This window comes from Daucus carota, chromosome 7, assembly GCF_001625215.2.
Source record: "Daucus carota subsp. sativus chromosome 7, DH1 v3.0, whole genome shotgun sequence".
NCBI lineage: Eukaryota > Viridiplantae > Streptophyta > Magnoliopsida > Apiales > Apiaceae > Daucus > Daucus carota.
In genome coordinates, this window is record NC_030387.2 from 4,499,644 (window position 1) to 4,518,982 (window position 19,339).

Consider the following 19,339-nt stretch of genomic DNA (forward strand, 5'->3'; position numbering starts at 1 on the left):
AAACTTTATTTTATTATATTATTTGACAATGCAGACTAAAATTTATCTGTTCTAATACTTTTCGGATGAGCCAGAGTCGAACCTGGGGTCTCCCGGGACATCAGAGGATAAACCCACCACTTGAGTTATCTAATTGTAGTCTCGTGTACATTTTCTCAAATCGTCTTTTTAGTGACTCAAGTGGTGGGTTTATCCTCTGTTGTCCCGGAAGACCCCAGGTTCGACTCTGGCTCATCCGAAAAGTATTAGAACAGATAAATTTTAGTCTGCATTGTCAAATAATATAATAAAATAAAGTTTAGTCTTTATTTCGTACTTTTAGTGACGATTTTTTGCTTCAAATATTTTGCTCAGTTATTCAATTAGTTAATTAGCAAACTTAAGCATATTATTTTTTTTGATATTATTGTATTATAAAAATTCTTTTTATAGATACAAACTATTAAATTAAAATATACTTGATTCTGTTTTTAACGAAATATGATTGATTTTAATGAAAAAGTGTTTCAAGGATGCAAACTAAAACGAAATATAAAGTTAGGGGTGCAAACTGCTGTAAACTATTTTTAACATCAAAGTTAACGGAAAATTTAACGGAATGGGGCAAACTGCTAACGGATTAGAAGTTTGGAGGGCGAACTGACACGTTTAGAAGTCTATGTACCAAAGTGTTTTTCGAGCAAAGTAGAGGGTTGCAAAGTGCAGTAAGCTCTATTTAAATTCATAATGCAATAAGATGATAAATAGAACTATCATATATATACACATTCCCTTTTAAATAAATATACACACACAAGTAGAGCAGGAGGAGAGGTATTGCAGATTTTTTTGAATGGTAGTGGGAGGGACCAAATGTTATATAATGGACATCAAAAGTTGCCATCTCCCATTATATGCAACATGCCTACTCCAGTACTCTCGTAATCACATTTAGTGGGTGTTTGGCAACCCATTTTAAGCCGGACTTATCGGCTTATAAGTTAAAAGCACTTATTCATACCGTTTGTGTAAAAAGTCAAGAAGCACTTATAAAAAGCTAGGAATGCTAGCTTTTGTTTCAGGATTTCTACTTATTTCCCGAACACTTTAATTACTTATAAGTCTTATCTTGCTTCTAACTTCTACTCCACTTATTTATTTCAAGCAATAAGCACTTATTTTAATCTCACCCAAACGGTCCCTTAATTTCCGAGTATCCATTCTAATAATTCTCGTGATGAACATGATTCGAAGAAAATAATATTCATTTTTCTTATTTTTGCGATAAATGATAACTGAATCTTGAACGTGTGACCAGGTAAATCCGTTTGTTATAAACGAATAAGAAACAAATGTATTATGAACTTGATTTTAGACATGCATTTGGGAATTTGTAATTGAATTGGACTAAATTTAGGAGCACCGTCTTGGCGACTTGGAAAGTGATCTTTTTCTTATGTTACTGGTGAGAGAATTGGGGTGGAGAGTGGAGTGGTGTTAATCATCTGAGAAACATGGGGGAGCCCACCTCTCCACTTAAAACACAATTTTCAGAATCCGTGACTTCTCTGTTTTTATTTATTTATAAAAGGTACATAAATGTAAAAAAATAAGCCTTTTTTAATAAATTTTTAGCCGGACGCCGGTATGAATTATTTTACAATGAGATAAGAGTTTTTCATACTATGAAGTGTTAAATTATGTACTTGATATTATAAAAAGTTGAATCGGATTTAATTGATAAATATATAAAATAAAAATTAATTGAATTGTTCGGAGATTAATCAAATTAAAAAATTAATATAATAATTTATGAAAAAAATTAAATATTGATTTTTATGATAATATATATAATTCCGCCGATATTATCAAGAACTAGTTTTTTAACCCGTGCCGTTTTAAATTATTTTTTCAATATATCTCATATTTTTTTGTTCATCTTTTCTAAATTAAGATTATTTGTATTATAAACGTAATTTAAATGTAATATTTGTTTGTATTTGAAGTCGTATATCATGTGTATGTTAGGTTGTCCCTGCTTCCGGCTTCCTTTTATAAGAAAGTCAGTTTCTACTTTTATTGACCCGTTTGTGTAAAAAGTTAGCACATATAAGAAATCGAAAATTCCATCTTTTTATCAGGACTTCTACTTTCTATTAAACACTTTAATAAACTTATAAGTCTAGACTTACTTCTCACTAATAGTTCACTTTTTTTTTAAAGAAAGAAATCACTTTTTTTAAGTTTATCCAAATGACCCCTATGTTGATGTATATATGTACACATATCCTCACTATAATAATATTTATTAAAATATAATTACAAAAAGTATACACTATTTAAAAATTTTATTATATAATTAAAATACCACTCACCTAAAATTATTGAAAATTTGTTACAAAAAATGAGATTCTTGCCGAATTAGAATCCTACTTCATTACGAACTCCTTATAGTACAAACATACAAACATATATAGTAATTAGCAGTTTTTAATTTAACAAATACATCCATCCATCACCACCACCACCCACTAGCACCACCGCCGAATACCAGTCATCTCTCTCTCTCTCTCTCTCTCTCTCGTTCTCTCCCCCTCTTCCTCTCCTTCGCCCCCGCCACCATTGATGGTTGTTCATCTTCTCCGACCTGTGCTATACACACGCACCCAATATCACCACTGCTTTTCTCCTCTCCCTCAATCGTGTTTCTGGCATTGCAGGCCGCGTTGGCGTAGCGGCTGCCGCCGACCGCACTGCACCACCATGCGGCCCTCCCCTCCCCTTATCTCTCCATCAAACCCCCCTCCTTAACTCGTGGATGGTGGATTTAATGATTATGTTCAAACATTAAGTGATTCTGTTCAACACATTTTGTAATTATTTCTACGTTTGTATTATAAGGAGTTTGTATTTGAGCACTTGATTATATATATATATATATATATATATATATATATATATATATGTGTGTGTGTGTGTGTGTGTCTACGAGTTTGTTCCGTAGCTGCTGGTAATTAATACATATCTGAATAATAATAAACTACTTTGATCATATTATTTATCGCAGGATGTTGGAGCTGATTCACTACCAAAGTCTGGTGGTGTTAGGAATATGTGATGCTTGATGATACAAAGTCATTTTATTCTGTACTTGGAATAAAATTCAATGTAGCTGATCAATGGCTAGCATGCTTATGCAGTAGCAATTGATCATATTCACCCATCAACGGCTGATGTGGTACTGTAACAAAGCCATAGTACCTAGCAATTGATAGGTTAATATTATGATCTTTTAGATTAACAATTGATCTATCAATGGATGAGCAGATAGGGTGATATAATTGTAAATATTTGAAGTCATGTAATCCACTCAAATGAAGTGAAGATCGATGGCTAGTCAAGAAGCATCGATGGCAAAATAAAACACACTATCAATCGCTACCTCAATTTCATCAATGGCTAGTCAAGTCAAGCTATGAATCGGTAACTCAAAGATCTATCAATGGCTGAATTCTTCTAGCAGTTGATGACTACCAATTGACAACAACAAGTCAAGTAAAGGACAAAAAGCACATGGGTTGATGTGAAAGGTGTTGCACCAGTTTTGGAAGCTAAACCAAAAGCAGATTACTCGAATATTGAGGACCTTGAAGCCTACCATTTCTGGCAAAGCAACAAGGATTTCAAGCTGCCATCTGCACAGTCAAGTCCAAGAAATTCTTTATTTGTATTTGACAGAAAAGGAGTAGGACAATGCTTTTGCAGACTATCCTAGTTTGTATTAGTATATATTCACATTGTAATTTTCATTTCAATGTATCCAAACACTTAGAATGAAGAGCAAAGCAATAGAGATAGCAAGAAAAATATTGTAATCTTCTGCTCTTCATTCTTTTGTTAGCAGCCAAGAAATCCTTACTTGGAAGGTTCTTAATATAAAAAATCTCTTAGGTGGATCAAGCAATCCACCTGAAATTTTCAAGATCCTTGTTTTTTTAATTTCTGTTTTCGCTTTAAATATCTCTTGAGTTTTGAATATGATCTGTTAAGCAAAAATTAGTTGAAAATTTTTGTAGATTGTATTCAACCTTTTGTAGATTGTATTCAACCCCCCTTCTACAATGTAACTTATTGTTTTCATTGTCAAATCTCAAGTTTCTAAACTCCTTGCCCAAAGAATGGAAGCCTATGACTGTTGCTTTGAGGCAAGCTCGGAATTTTAATGAATACTCTCTTGACAAACTCTATGGTTTTCTTAAAACTTATGAGCTTGAGATTCAGCAAGATGAGGAACTGAAAAAGAACTCCATGAAGGAAAAGACTGTGGCCCTTGTAGCTGAAAAAGAAGAAAAAGAGGAGAAGGCATTAAAATCTGCTATTGCTGGTAAATCTTCATCAAGCAGCAATGTTTGTGAAGGAAAGAATGAAGCTGGGAAAAACAAGGGCAAAATCATTGATGACAATGATGAATCCTCAACTCAAGAAGAGCTTGATGATCTTGATGAGCATCTAGCTTTTCTTGCCAGAAAATTCTCCAAACTCATGTTTAAGAGAAATGTTGCTAGCTCTAGACCTTTCAATAGAGGAAATCAATCAAAACCATCTGGCATGGTTGATAGATCAAAATTCAAGTGTTTCAGCTGTGGTCTAGCTGGGCACTTCTCTAATGAATGCAGAAGGCCTCCTGCTGAGAAAAAGGGGTCTTCATATGAAAATGTGGACTACATAAAGAAATATTTTGATCTACTCAAGCAGAACAAATAAAGGACATTTATAACTGAGGATGGTGATTGGGCAGCTGATGGAGAGGACTCTGACAATGAAGAACATGTCAATTTGGCCTTGATGGCAATTGGAGATGAAGTTGATTCTATCTCAACTAGCAATGGACAGGTAAAAACCACCAAAACATCTGATGGTAACTGAAAAAGATGTGTTCATTGAAGATTTGCAGAGGGAGATAAACAGGTTAGTAGAGAAGCAAAAGAAGAAATAGTTATGTGAGTTATGGAAAAAGATCTAAATTCAATATGCTCAGTGTGGAGGAGCACTCCATCTGTTCATTGTAATTATTCTTATCTTTTGTACTTTAACCTTTACAATCTTTATTTTATCTTTAAATTTTTATTTGTTTAGTGTTTTGTTATCATCAAGCACACCAGATTTATATATGAAATTCTTACAGATATAAATAGGGGGAGATTGTTAGGAATATGTGATGCTTGATGATACAAAGTCATTTTATTCTGTACTTAGAATAAAATTCAATGTAGTTGATCAATGGTTAGCATGCTTATGCAGTAGCAATTGATGAGATTCACCCATCAACGGCTGATGTGGTACTGTAACAAAGCTGTAGTACCTTAGCAATTGATAGGTTAATATTATGATCTTTTAGATTAGAAGTTGATCTATCAATGGATGAGTAGATAGGGTGACATAATTGTAAATATTTGAAGTCATGTAATCTACTCAAGTGAAGTGCAGATAGATGGCTAGTCAAGAAGCATCGATGGCTAAATAAAACACACTATCAATCACTACATCAATTTCATCAATGGCTAGTCAAGTCAAGCTATCAATCGGTAACTCAAAGAACTATCAACGGCTGAATTCTTCTAGCAGTTGATGACTACCAATTGATAGCAACAAGTCAAGTAAAGGACAAAAAGCACATGGGTTGATGTAAAAGGTGTTGCACTAGTTTTGGAAGCTAAACCAAAAGCAGTTTAGTCAAATATTGAGGACCTCGAAGCCTACAATTTCTGGCAAAGCAACAAGAATTTTAAGCTGCCATCTGCACAGTCAAGTCCAAGAAATTCTTTATTTTTATTTGACATAAAAGGAATAGGACAATGCTTTTGCAGACTACCCTAGTTTGTATTAGTATATATTCACATTGTAATTTTCATATCAATGTATCCAAACACTTAGAACTGAAGAGGAAAGTAATAGAGAAAGCAAGAATAATATTGTAAGCTTCTGCTCTTCATTCTTTTGTAAGCAACCAAGTAATTCTTACTTGAAAGGTTCTTAATATGAAAAATCTCTCGAGTGGATCAAACAATCCACCTGAAACTTTCAAGATCCTTGTTCTTTTAATTTCTGTTTTAGCTTTAAATATCTCTTGAGTTTTTAAGCAAAAATTAGTTGAAAATTTTTGTAGATTGTATTCAACCCCCCCTTCTACAATTTAACTTATTGTTTGCATTTAGGGATGGGCATTTACCCCGCCCCGCTCGACCCCGATCCGATCCCCGCCCCGAACTTCGGGGAATTTTTCGGGGTCGGGGCGGGGAGCGGGGAAAATTTTATAAAAAATTCGGGGATCGGGGCGGGGTCGGGGTTTCGTGTCTCCCCGCTCCGATACCCGACCCCGATTGTATATATATGTAAAAAAATAATTTTTTATATGTAAATAATAATATATTTATAAATATTATACTAAATATATTATTAAAAACATATATCTTTTATAATATTATTAAAATTAAAAAAAATCTTAATTTTATTGATTGATTATTATTATATTGTAATATAATATATTTAATAATTTTAAAATTGTCGTTTATTTATATTATAAATCAATTTTAATATGATTTGATGTTAAAAATATGAGATAATAATATTTTATCAATATATTATGAGTTAATAGTTTGTTTTTTATTGTAAAAGTATATTATATATTATAAAATTATTATTTTTATTAAAAACTAAAATTCTCCGAATCCCCGCGGGATCCCCGTTCCCCGTTCGGGGCGGGGATCAGGGAGGAAAAAAATCCCCGTTCGGAGTTCGGGGCGGGGTCGGGGATGGGCATTGAATTCGGGGATCGGGGGCGGGGATAGCACTCCCCGACCCCGAAGTGCCCCCGTGCCCATCCCTATTTGCATTGTCGAATAACAGGTGAGTTGAAAGAAACTTGTAAAAGGAGGCTTTTAGAGAATTAAATGCAAATGAAGTTAATAGATACGGTTGAAACTGAAAATGATGTTGATAAGTATTTACTTGAAGAACCTATCAATTCAATGATGTCTTCGTTTGATATACTACTTTGATGGAAGGAAAATTCGAGCAGGTATAAAATTTTATCGTTGATTGCTAGGGATGTGCTTGTTGTTCCTGTATTTACTGTGGCGTTTGAATCAGCATTTAGTACTAGTGGTTGAATATTAAATTATTTTCGAAGTTCTTTTAGTTCAAAAATGTTGGAAGTGCTTGTGTGCACTCAGAGTTGGTTGAAGGGGCGTCATGATAGGAAGAAATCTTCTGATTTTTTAGATGAAATCAATTCATACGCATTTCTTTTCTAGAAGAAGGTAAATGAATCTAGTAAAACTAATTGTAAATGTTCTTCTTTTCATATGTTAATCTATTTTCATGTTTTTTTTAATCAATTTATAAGTAACCTGGACAATGACAAAAGTAGTGGTGCAACAAATGACACAATGAAGGCAATCATTAATGTTATTGATGATTGAAATTATGTCATCGTGATTTTATTTAAGCTACAAAGCTGCTGTTAACTTAACTTAAACTAATTTATGTTTTTGATTCTAAGAACTTGTTGAAATATTTTGGCTAGACTTAATGGACTTGTATGAATTGTTAAGTATACTTGGATGTTGTGGCGGTATGTATTTCCTCTAATTAAGAGTTTTGTTATCTTAAACTGATGTGTATTTTTGTTTCGAGTTTTAATTTTGATTGGTAACATAAACCCAATTAACCTAAACCGACTCGAACCAACCCGACCTATAGATTGTAGGGTTGGGTTAGACATATTTTTGGATGATTAGTTTAAATTTTTTATAAAGCCATTAAATTGAGTTGGGTCTTTTTTTATCTCCAACCCGACTGACACAACCGGTGTTCAACCCTGTTTAGATTGTCCAAATTTGAATCCGAGATCATTTCATTCGAATACCAGGATATTTGAAGTCCGGATCTTAGCCGAAACTGAATATGACCCAATATCGTATTATTTATTTTCAAACCGGATAGTTCATGATCCATATTGAAAATGAGCCGAATATGATCCAGTAACATTAAATATAATTTTTATTTCAATTATTCAAATAATTATCATTTAATCTAAATAAACATAATACTATAAAAGTATAATAATTATAAATTAAAAGTCATAATTATATCACGTATGTAGAATTTATTAAATATATATGGAAATAATATGCATTATCATGAAGATTTGAACTTAAACAAAGAAATTAAAATTTTATAAAATGATGATTATTTACTTACAAATGTAATGCGTTAAAAATATAATATGTATTATCAGTTCGAATCGAATATAAACCATGAAACATATTCGGATAGAATCTTATTATGAAAAATAAATTGAAACATAGTGTGGGCAAGTATATAGATGCTCATATTTCATTCAGGTTTAATTTTTCCACCAGATCTGAATCGTATTCAAAATGAATATGATATATGTATCATATTTTAAAGCCGGAGCTGAACAAGCCGACACACCAAAAAGTAAGATACAGCCCTGATACACAGGGTGTTCTCTACGCTCCTTCTGCAAGATAACTTTATGGTTCTCAGGATCAAGATGCTTCAAGACCTTTAAAGGATTAAAAATTCTATTGAGCGTCGCATAGAAGATGCCCGGAAATATTGTTTTAGGATGTGGATATTTGATTGGATACAAACTACAATTTCTTACCCGCAGTATATATTGATCAAATACCAGGAGTATTTATCATTAGAAAAAGAAATCAATGATCTGTTTTTAAGTGGTCAAACTTATTGGCTAACTGTTGGCTGCAGAGGATATCAAGGATTTAAATGTTGGTGAAGGTATATGTTTCTGAACATATAAGTTGATGCAACCGACCATGATCCACGAAGAAAGAAAAACTTTGTTCAAGGATAAAGACTGGGAGGAGCAAGGAGGTATACTCATGCAAGTAAAACCTTTAGCTATCTATGATCACATTGCCAAATGAAGACAAAATAGAAAATATATGTAAATGCAAAGAATAAGTTGCTGATCCCCAATTACTCCATTCCATCACTAATTAATCTCCTCAAAAACTGATCTACTTAAAGGCACTCAAGGCCTATAACCATCCATCAGATAATATGGTATTCCCATTGAAATAGCTCAGTTTGATAATGATGGTTCTAGCAACTTTCATATAGAACATTTGTAAAAACCCAAAGAAAGAGCTAAATCAAAAAAACTCTACAAGAGTGAGTTTACAACCCTCTACTGGAACATACAGGCCTACTCCAGATGGGTACCTCGATTTTCAGCACCTCTTCTTTGTTTGTCTTAAATAAACAGTTGGAACTTCGTTTTCACCACATACGACTACCCCTGAAGGTAATCATCACAATCAACACCCCTATAATCTGCAAACAAATCAAGCACATGCATCAATATTTATGAAGTAAGTCGTCCATAACAAGAGCAACAGTAACAACAAGTAAATTGGTGGTATCTCTCTAGAAAGAAACCCAATTAACGTTATGCCTACATCCCAAGGAATCACAGAATATATTGTTTGAATATTATCATCTTACTTTACAAACTTTTAATTGTTTATTGAACTCTTTTAGAACCAACTGGTCATATTTATTCCAAGACAGTTTTTCAAGTGACTTGAACATTTTTAGGTCATGTTTACGTACCAGCAAGTATCAAGTAGTGTCTAGTCGGTGTGGTTGTTCCATATATTCACTGGTAGGGAGCAAATAAGATTGATGAGTTGTGACCACCAAATCCGAAAGAATTAGATAGTGCCACCTTGACCTTGAGTTTCTCTTTCTTCGGTCCAACCAGCACATTCATGTCCTGATTTGATGGTTAGCTATCGTCAGATACATGCATGCTATAAAGTATAAATAATATCTTACAATAAACAAGTAACATATATTAATAAAATAAATGATATATCTCAAAGATATATTAACTATTCAGGCACTTCATCAATCAACAATAATGGTGTAGAGATATGAGCAAATGGTGTAGCTGAGAGTTACAAGCCAGTAAGCCAATTCCAAAATCACATATAGAAACAATTTACTGTAGTTTCAAAACATACCATTCCCCACTTATTCTAATCAGCAATTTTTCTATTATGTAGAAAGGAATGGCCCTACTAGTAAAGAACTAAAGATACATAAAATCTACCAGCTAACCAATTTTAATGGCAAGCAGTGATAGTAACACACAATTCAAAGAAAATTATATATATGTATATGTATATATATATATTTCAACTATCAGCATAACATTATGTGGAAAAAAACATACCACTCTTTCATCAGGGCTGTCTAGATTGATATTTGGATGAACCCACCCTGTTCGAATTGCCTACAAGGACATACAAATCACGTCAATGATCAACTAAAAACATAGTGATACAATTTCTCATCAGTTACAGTTATTTTATTCAACAATACACCACATGTAGCGAAGAACAGACCTGAATCCAAAAAATGTGAAAGCAACATTGCCAGTGATTCTCTTAGCCAACTACCATAAATTCAGATAATTACATGCATGCAAGTGAACCACAAGCAGAAATGTGGTGGTGTTACAGAAATATTCAGGATTTTGTGCCAATAATTTAATTTGGAAAATGTTGAATGACAACTCACATGTTCTGGTCAAGCAGAAACTTTTATTTGATATGTCGAATCCATTTAAATAAGTAAAGAACACCAGAACATTGTTTATAGGTATGAACTATTAAGCCTTTCTTTTCTATCAGTAGATAAAGAGAACACATATAGTTGAAACAACAAAAAATAAATGAAAGTCGATTGGTAGATAGAGCACAAATTTTTTTATCGAATACTGGAGTGTATAGTTCATTAAAAGTGAATTACGGTTCACACAGCAGGGATAACAGAAAGAGGCTTTCAAGGAGTCCCTAAGCCGGGGTTCAAATGAACAGCTATCTAGGAAGGTAATCTACTTTTATAAAGTGATCCAAGCTATATGCTTGACAAATCAATAGGGTAAAGTACAATTTAAAAGCACTTGTGTATACTTCTCTTGCAAAAACCTATCCACTGGTCTTATCTTTCCATACATATCAGAATTCTTGCAAACATACAGAGAAGTTTCACCAGCTAAGTGCAAAAGGACGTCCAAGTTATAATCTAAAGTAAAAAGTCTGGACTCTGGAAACACTACGAGGAATTGTAGCAATTTATCATTCAGTCTGCTTACCAGAATTATATATTATGATAAAGAATAAATTTGCATATACTTCTGGCATCCAAGTGATTCTCCTTTTAGGGGAAAAATGAAGTAATAAAAATACTTAATTGCAAATCAGCTAAAATAACAAGTGCAGGTTATATGATGAATATTTATTAAGCAGTTCAAACAGGTTACAAATTAAAAGTAGGTCCAGCTTAAGTAAAAAAAACAACAGATGAAACAGATATATATCCTTTCCTAATTTACAGTATGTAACAGAGATAAAATTTGCATAATATACCTGAACGGTGGCAACAGCCTCAACAGCACCAGCTGCTCCTAGCAGATGACCGATCATAGATTTTGTGGAGTTAACTCGTAACTGCATAGCATAAGATCTCGCTTAACCTTAAGATATTACTTTTTACTGCATCGAAAATACAATAGGTAATGGGTACTAACATTAGCCCTTAAAGATGGCAATCTGTAAACAGAAAACCCAAAGTAACTTTGTGTATATCCCGACCCTATCTGTATATTAATTTTTCTTAAAATTTTATGCTTACTATTACAGGATAAATTAAAAGTAAAGTAAATTACTGTTGAAAGGTAATATTGGACAAAAGGGGATGTAATGTGTGCGATTGACATTCGTCAAGGTCCTGATTTAAATTTTTTTAATTTGAAGTTATATGTGTACAAATTGCCATACACTAAGGGCCAAATATGTTAATGACCCCGACTAAATTATCGTTAAAATAAACCTCTTTATTGTGGCCAAAACAGTGAAGGAGAGCCTGATACTCTTTCAAGTCCCCAGCTTGTGTAGATGTAGCATGTGCATTGATGTAGTTCACATCTTCTCTGGATACTCCAGATTGAGCCAAAGCTTTCTCTATGCATAGGATAACACCTGCCCCTGATCATGAAACATTAGGAAAGAGAATAAGCCCACTTATTATTCATTCTTTTCATCTCAACGTTCGGGCACACAGCATAAAGGAAAGAAATATTCCGCTATCCTTCTATTGATCGAAAAAAAAGAAAAATGCATTAATGTTTACTTAATGTCCTTACCCTTTGACTTCCTTGCAGAAATACCATATTGGTAACCTTTTTAGGCTTATAACACGACTTATCTATTGTAAAAAAGAAAATCTTTAATTTCTCCACAAAAACATCAAATTATATGCCACTTATTCATATAAAGAGCATGGCACATTGCTACAATTGAAGAAAATATATATGTACATTAACGTAATTACATTTGATGACAAAAAAATCCTTATGAAGGCAATATGGTATTCCCAGCTCATATCGTACACTTTCTAGATATAATAATGGGACACATAGAAATTCTGGAAAAAAAACTGGACATTTACCATCAGGATGAGGTTCTGTCATGTGATATGCATCACAAGTAAAGCTTCCACCAAGAAATTCTGCATAAATTGTAGCACCTCTAGCCTATTTATTGATAACAAAAGACATAATCAATATATGTGTCACTTAAAGTTACAATCATCTGGACAAGAGAACATCAAATTTATTTATTACAAATTAAGTAATTACAATTTCAGGTACCTTCGCATGCTCAAGTTCTTCAAGAAGCAAAACTCCAGCTCCTTCTCCCATAACGAAACCATCACGATTCTGGTATACCAAAACCATTTATTGAGTACTAGTCGATATTAATTGTGCATGATGCATATCAATATAAGAGATAATGCACGATGTATGAGGTTTAGAGTGGAATCATTCATCAACAATCATAAGAATCTTAAAGACTTGAACTTTGGTGCAACTATTGTATCATGTGCATAGACACTGATCAAGTAGAAAATTGGAACAAAACAAGTTCCTAGCAAAGCCTGAGACCTTTTATTTAATAATGAAACACTAACTGGAACAAAAAGATATGAAGATGAGGCAAAATATCTTAAACATTACATTATCCCAAGGACGAGAGGCTTTAGTTGGATCATTGTTTCTCTGGGAAAGTGCTCTGCATGCAACAAAACCACCCAATCCTGCACCAACATACATAGTAAGACACTACATCTTAAATCGTCCAGTCTAAAGTTAAAACTTAGACCCGCATGAGGAAAGCAGATTTGACCTACCAATAGGTATGATAACTGCATCTGAACCTCCACAAAGCATCAAATCCTGCATGTTTAAGTATCATAATACACATTAATGTAAACTCTGATTTAAGATATTCATATGGTTCAAGAGACGGCAATAATTTTCATATAAGGAAGAAATATTATTCATTACATTCAAAATAGAAAATTGATACGTACAGCTTCCCCTCTTATGATGTGGTTCGCTGCATTTAATATGCAGAAGTTGCTTGTGGCACAAGCAGTAGAGATTGAATAGTTTGGACCCATCCACCCCTGCAGTTCAACAGAACGGACACATTTATCGAAATTGATCAAGAACTTTAATGACTGTTATATGCTGCAAGCTTGCAACAACAAATTAGGCTCACCAGGTCCATAGCAAGCATAGCAGATCCCATATTTGTAGTTGCAAATGGAACACAAAAAGGATTCATCTTTTTGTATGATATCCTTAAAGCTTCTATAGCATCATTGAAGACCTGCTCAAATAAAGTTTATACAAGCAAGATAATATAACTATACATGTCACACCAGTGATAAGTAGTCACGTATAATGCAATACTGCCAAAAAGAGTCGGTCTTTTCCACGATTTTAACTGCTTTACAAGATTTTTAGGTTTGGATAATATTGTCCAAGCAACAAGACTAGCAAGTGACATCAATTACTTCCATATTATTTGTAAGAAATTTGAGTCTGTCTAGCTCTCTTGCTCACCAGATTAATCAAACCATATATGAAAAGTAGCTACATTTCATGATAAATTATTTGTAGGGTTTCGGTAATAGAAAAGGAAACTGTACCTTCATTCCACCCATGGCTGAGCCAATCAAAACTCCGCATTTAGTTTTATCCATTTGCTCCATAAAGTCCTCGGTAATGCCACTATCTGCCAATGCTTTTTTCCCTGCTGTTAACATGTACAACATAAATTTGTCCATCCTCTTGGACAATTTCGGTGCAACCCATCCTTCGGTCGAAAAGGACTTGATCTCTCCAGCAATTTTCTGTAATTAATATGTTACTGTCAGCATTCTAACATTAAGATCTTAACAATAGAAGAGCAAGTAAAAATATATACTCACAGTCGGATAGTTGGAAATATCAAAACCCTCTATCTCACTAATGCCACTGACACCTTCAAGCAGATTGTTGTAAAAGACATCTGGATCATGACCAATTGAAGTCTCCACACCCATTCCAGTCACAACAACTCGCCTGTGTTTTATAGGAGGCTTCTTCTTTATAGCACCCTCCATTGAAGGTTGCACAGCTACCGCCATTGCTTCACCTTGCATATTAAACACACCAAAATACTCAGTACTTGAGGTATAAATATATAGAGCAGTAAAGTAAGCAATTTTACTGCAGGTACAATTATATAATATATCTATGATAGAACAATGTGTTTTCAGATATTTATAATGCAAATGCGAAAAGTAGATCTCAAAATGAAATTTACCAAATATGCGCTATGCAAAGCAAAAGTATTCTATTGCCAAATGTATAACCATGCAGCCTATTTCCATTGCCAGAATAAGGGCAATGATAGAGGATAAGTGGGACCAACAATATGCTGGAGTTCTTTTTAGCACGTGATATCCTCTCACACAATTTAAAAGGTCGGCTTTGAATGTACAAGTTTCATTCCGGTTTCTTTTTCCACAAGATTTATAGGATCAAACAATTCATATGTAATAACAGAAAATGAACAATGTGACAAAATCAATTATTCCATTCCCGCAAACATTGTACTTAATTGCCCCTCTTAACCATTATACAGAACGACAAAACCCATTATTCCTTTCCCATAAGCAAAAAAGTTGATTGCTCAAATAACTTAATGACCCCACTTAAACACTATATGTTCTTGTTCCTAAAGCCCAAAAAATTCATTATGTTAGCCCTACCAATCAGTTACACTGTATTCCAGAAAAGCAGAAATGTAGCAACTACGTAAAAAAAATTAGTCATAATAACTAAACACATCTCACCTTTACCATACACTCAAGCATGTAATATATATTAACTAACACACGTCGAATACTGCATGCACTGGTAGAACCCTTAACAGAAGACAAAGCACTACTACTCAACAACCATCAATCCAGCATATACAAATTCACACCACTCAATGAACTTGATTCGATGGGAGAAGGTTACAAGGCCAAAAGATCAGGGAGGATTAGGATTGACCACATTAAAAATGAAAAACATGGCTCTCATTGCAAAGTGGCTGTGGAGATGTAGGCGAGAAAGAAGTAGAGGATGGAACACGCTTCTGGTGGATAAGTATGGCGCTGACATTTGGTTTCATCCGACGAAGATCAAAGTAAATTCGAGCTCGTCATACTTAATGAGGAGCCTGATAAACATTCATGTTGACACCGAAATCGGGCAATGGATTGGTGATGATCAATTCAACTGGAAAGTTGGTAATGGGGCCACAATAATGTTCTGGGAAGACAGATGGAGTATCATTCATGACAACAAGCCGCTGAAAGATATCTTTGCTAATCTGTATAGCTTGTCCAATTTAAAACTTCAAACACTTTCGAGAGTTCTGGAGCTTTGGAACCATGACTGCCATGCAGACTCGTTATGGATGCGGGGACTGGATAATCTTTTAGAACTTGATTTAGGTAAACTAACCTCAGAACTCAGTTCAGTTTCGTTGAAATGCATCGATGATCAGCTGATATGGCAACCCAGTACGGGTCACTTTTCCACTAGAAAATGCATTCAAATAATGCAGACTGCACCAGAAAATCATACAGAGTTGATCTGGAAGAAAATATGGTCCTCTAAAATCCCACCGAAGGTCACAATATTTATATGGAAGCTGAATTGGGGTATCCTTCCGACCAGAGTTTTTTTAAAGCGAAGAAACATGATCCAGATCACAAGGTGTCCAAGGTGCAATACGGCTGATGAAACAATAGACCACATTGTCTGGACATGTAAGTGGGCGATCAAAGTGTGGTGCTTTATAAAACACTGGTGATCAGAATCTCATTTACGACCACTCACAACTGGCTTTTCACTAAAACGCTTATTAGACCTCATGCAGGGCCCGATCTCGCATCAGACATGGAAGTGTGTTGTTGCGGCGACGCTCTGGACACTATGGCTGGATAGAAATGAATTGATTTTCAGCAAAAGTAACCAATCTCAGGATGTTTTGAGAGCTCTAATAATGCTTCGAGTAAAGCAGTGAGGGAAGGCTTCAGGTATTTTGTGTTTTGGAAATGACCCGCTGTGGATGGCCAATCCCAAAGGTGCATTAAGGGTTTATTATAACAGGCTATCAACTGAATATTGGAAATATAGAGAGAGTTCTTTTGATTTAGTTTGTGCTGTGGATGGAGCATGGGGAAGTTTTTGCTCAGGAGCAGTAGGTGGATACATATAAAACAAATCTGGTGATCTTGTTTATGTCTTTTCAGGCCCAATAAAAGTGTCAAATGCTCTATCTGCAGAAATAGAAGCAATTCTTCATGTTGTCCGCATGATTCTGTCTAGACAACTGAAACCTGGGAAGATTTTGATATGCTCTGATTCTTGTTGAGGCACTTGAATCAGTAAGAGAAGGTCTTCCGTCCTATCTGCCTGTGAAGGATTGGATCCAGGGTCTAAAAGAAATGGTAAACTCCACCTTCTTTCTGCACTATGTACAAAGGGAGCTTAACGAATCTGCGGATCATCTAGCAAAATCAGGCTTATCTAGGGGATGGTTCGCTGATTTCTGGGCCTGCCAAAGCCCAATGGGGTTGCTACAGTTGTGATGAGTATCATAGAGGACAATAGTACCATTCTTCGGCGTAGTTCAAAACTCCTACAGCATCTATTTAGACATGAACATTAAGTTCTACTGGTTATCATCATCCGGCTGATATCTTGTGTAAATGTGGGCAGGTCTCTATTTTCAAAAAGAAGCTTTTTGAGACCAGCACTAATATTAACAGTATATCAGCAAGGCGGAGGTAGTAAGTTAGGTTTTCAGTTAGAATGTTTTTAGGTGGTTCAGACGTAGATGAGGATGTATGCTTCCAGTGTTTTATTCCTAGTTGCTCTGGGAATCCTATATAATATTTATGGTTTAGCAAAAAAAAAAAACTAACAGTATCTAAAATCAGCCTACTTAAATATTACTCTAGTAAAATATATTAACAACCTCAACCTAATATTAAGTAGAATCATACAGGTCAGCAATTTGCTTAAAAAACAATATTCACAGATTCAGAAAACAAATAACAAGCATAAACATAACGAACTATCACACATAAATCAACTCAAACAAGAGCAAACATAATCAAACAGCTCTAATTCAGAAAACAAGTTCAACTAACACGAAATAAAAATGTAACTAATAATATCTATAACAACACACAAGACACAATCAAATAGCTCAAATTGAACACACACACACTATCTGACAACATAATCAAACAGCTCAAATTCAACACACACACGGACAATTTGAAAACCTAATCAAACAGCTCAAATTCAACACACAGACAGACACACATTATTCGAAGCCGTAATTAAACCGCTCAAATTCAGAAATATTCAGGAAAAAAAAAAAGCACAATCACATAAGTTCGAGATTTCGTGCAAATTAACTAATCCGAGAAAAATATGTGCTAACTAACAAAATCTACAACAATGCACAAAAACACAATCAAACACAGCTCAAACTCAACACACACCGGACCAAGAAGCAGCAGGTTGAATCCGCCTGCGCCGCGGAACATCTCGAGATCCAAAAATCGAATCGCCAAACAGAAAATCAGACGAAGACAATCCTCTCGAACTATAAAACTCATTACACGGCTCGAACGAACTCATTAAACCCTGAATACTCGAAGATCCACACCACGCCGGTATCAACGAGCTCGCCAATTGCGCCCTGCCGCCGCCGCCGGATAAAAGCCGCCGGCGACGACTGGAGCCCCGCCGGCCCGATAAAATCGGGGACTGCTGGTCATTCTCGCAAGTCACTGATATACATGCCCCTACGAACCATGTGCAGAACATAGAAGACGTCGCCGCCGCCATATCTCACTGAGTCGCTACTGTGTTTATGTATACGTAGATTATATAGGTAGATTGTGTGTATATGTTGTGTATAGGCGGGGGCGATATAAAATTGGGGGAATAATAATCTAGAGTAGAGGAGAGAGAGAGAGAGAGATTACTTGGATCTTGTTTTTTTTGTTCAAATCTCTCTGTTTATAAAACGCTTGTGAGTGTATCAAATATTTTACAAAAATCTGATTCGTCCATCACAGATATGTGTGTGTTGTGACTTGTGAAGTTGTGAGTGAAACTGGAGAGCATCTTGACCAGAGAAGCGTAGTCACTGTACTAGCGTATCATTTTTTCAGGGAAATTATGAATGCTATTAATTGGCTTCTCTAAATCGTACCATTTTTTGTTTTTGATTTACAAGTGATACGACTTAGTTTATAATCCGTTAACGATATTATCATTCCGTCCGTCAAAACATTAAAAACATTAGTTGATCGTATTTATTTCGTATTTTTCATTTAAAAAACACATAAAATGATATCCGTATTTTTTCTTTGTGTTCTTGAGTTCTTGAAGATTAAACAACTTTTTGATCATGTTGCCGGTGTCCGTTTTAAGAGTATGAGTATCCAGATCGAATTTTGAGACGAGCTCTATCTATTTTGATCATCAATTTCATGATACAACATCCTTTGAAATTAGCACAGGCTAATTCGATGTTATGTTTACATCTGTCCGCATCTTGTTTCGAGGAATGGTGAGGCCGAGACGTATCAGACAGGGCCTGGGATGGTTTTCGATTTATTGGGAGGCCAAAGATAAGCAACAATGGGATTTATAATCATAGTTTGGTTTATACTAAACATGATGTTTATTACAGTTTTGAGTTGCTCAACAGCTCGGTTTATTCAAGATTTGTGTTGAATCAGAGTGGGGAAGGGCAGCGTTGGACATGGGTTGATCGGAACCATAAATGGGAGCTTTTTCTAAAATTACCAACTGATAATTGTGATACAT

The 19,339-nt window shown here is 34.7% G+C and overlaps 1 protein-coding gene across 1 annotated transcript; it reads right to left on the bottom strand.

Annotated features, from left to right (window-relative positions):
• Nucleotides 1-8,951: 8,951 nt before the first annotated feature.
• LOC108196187 (3-oxoacyl-[acyl-carrier-protein] synthase II, chloroplastic) lies at nucleotides 8,952-18,667 on the bottom strand. Its single transcript, XM_017363355.2, has 14 exons — nucleotides 18,001-18,667; nucleotides 14,377-14,582; nucleotides 14,095-14,298; nucleotides 13,662-13,772; nucleotides 13,471-13,566; nucleotides 13,288-13,333; nucleotides 13,115-13,194; nucleotides 12,749-12,817; nucleotides 12,547-12,631; nucleotides 11,929-12,083; nucleotides 11,466-11,546; nucleotides 10,268-10,327; nucleotides 9,643-9,805; nucleotides 8,952-9,363 (listed from the first exon to the last, which is right to left on the bottom strand). The coding sequence occupies exons 1-13, from the start codon at nucleotides 18,347-18,349 to the stop codon at nucleotides 9,689-9,691; spliced, it is 1,659 nt and encodes a 552-aa protein (XP_017218844.1). The 5' UTR covers nucleotides 18,350-18,667; the 3' UTR covers nucleotides 8,952-9,363; nucleotides 9,643-9,688.
• Between the last annotated feature and the right edge of the window lie 672 nt (nucleotides 18,668-19,339).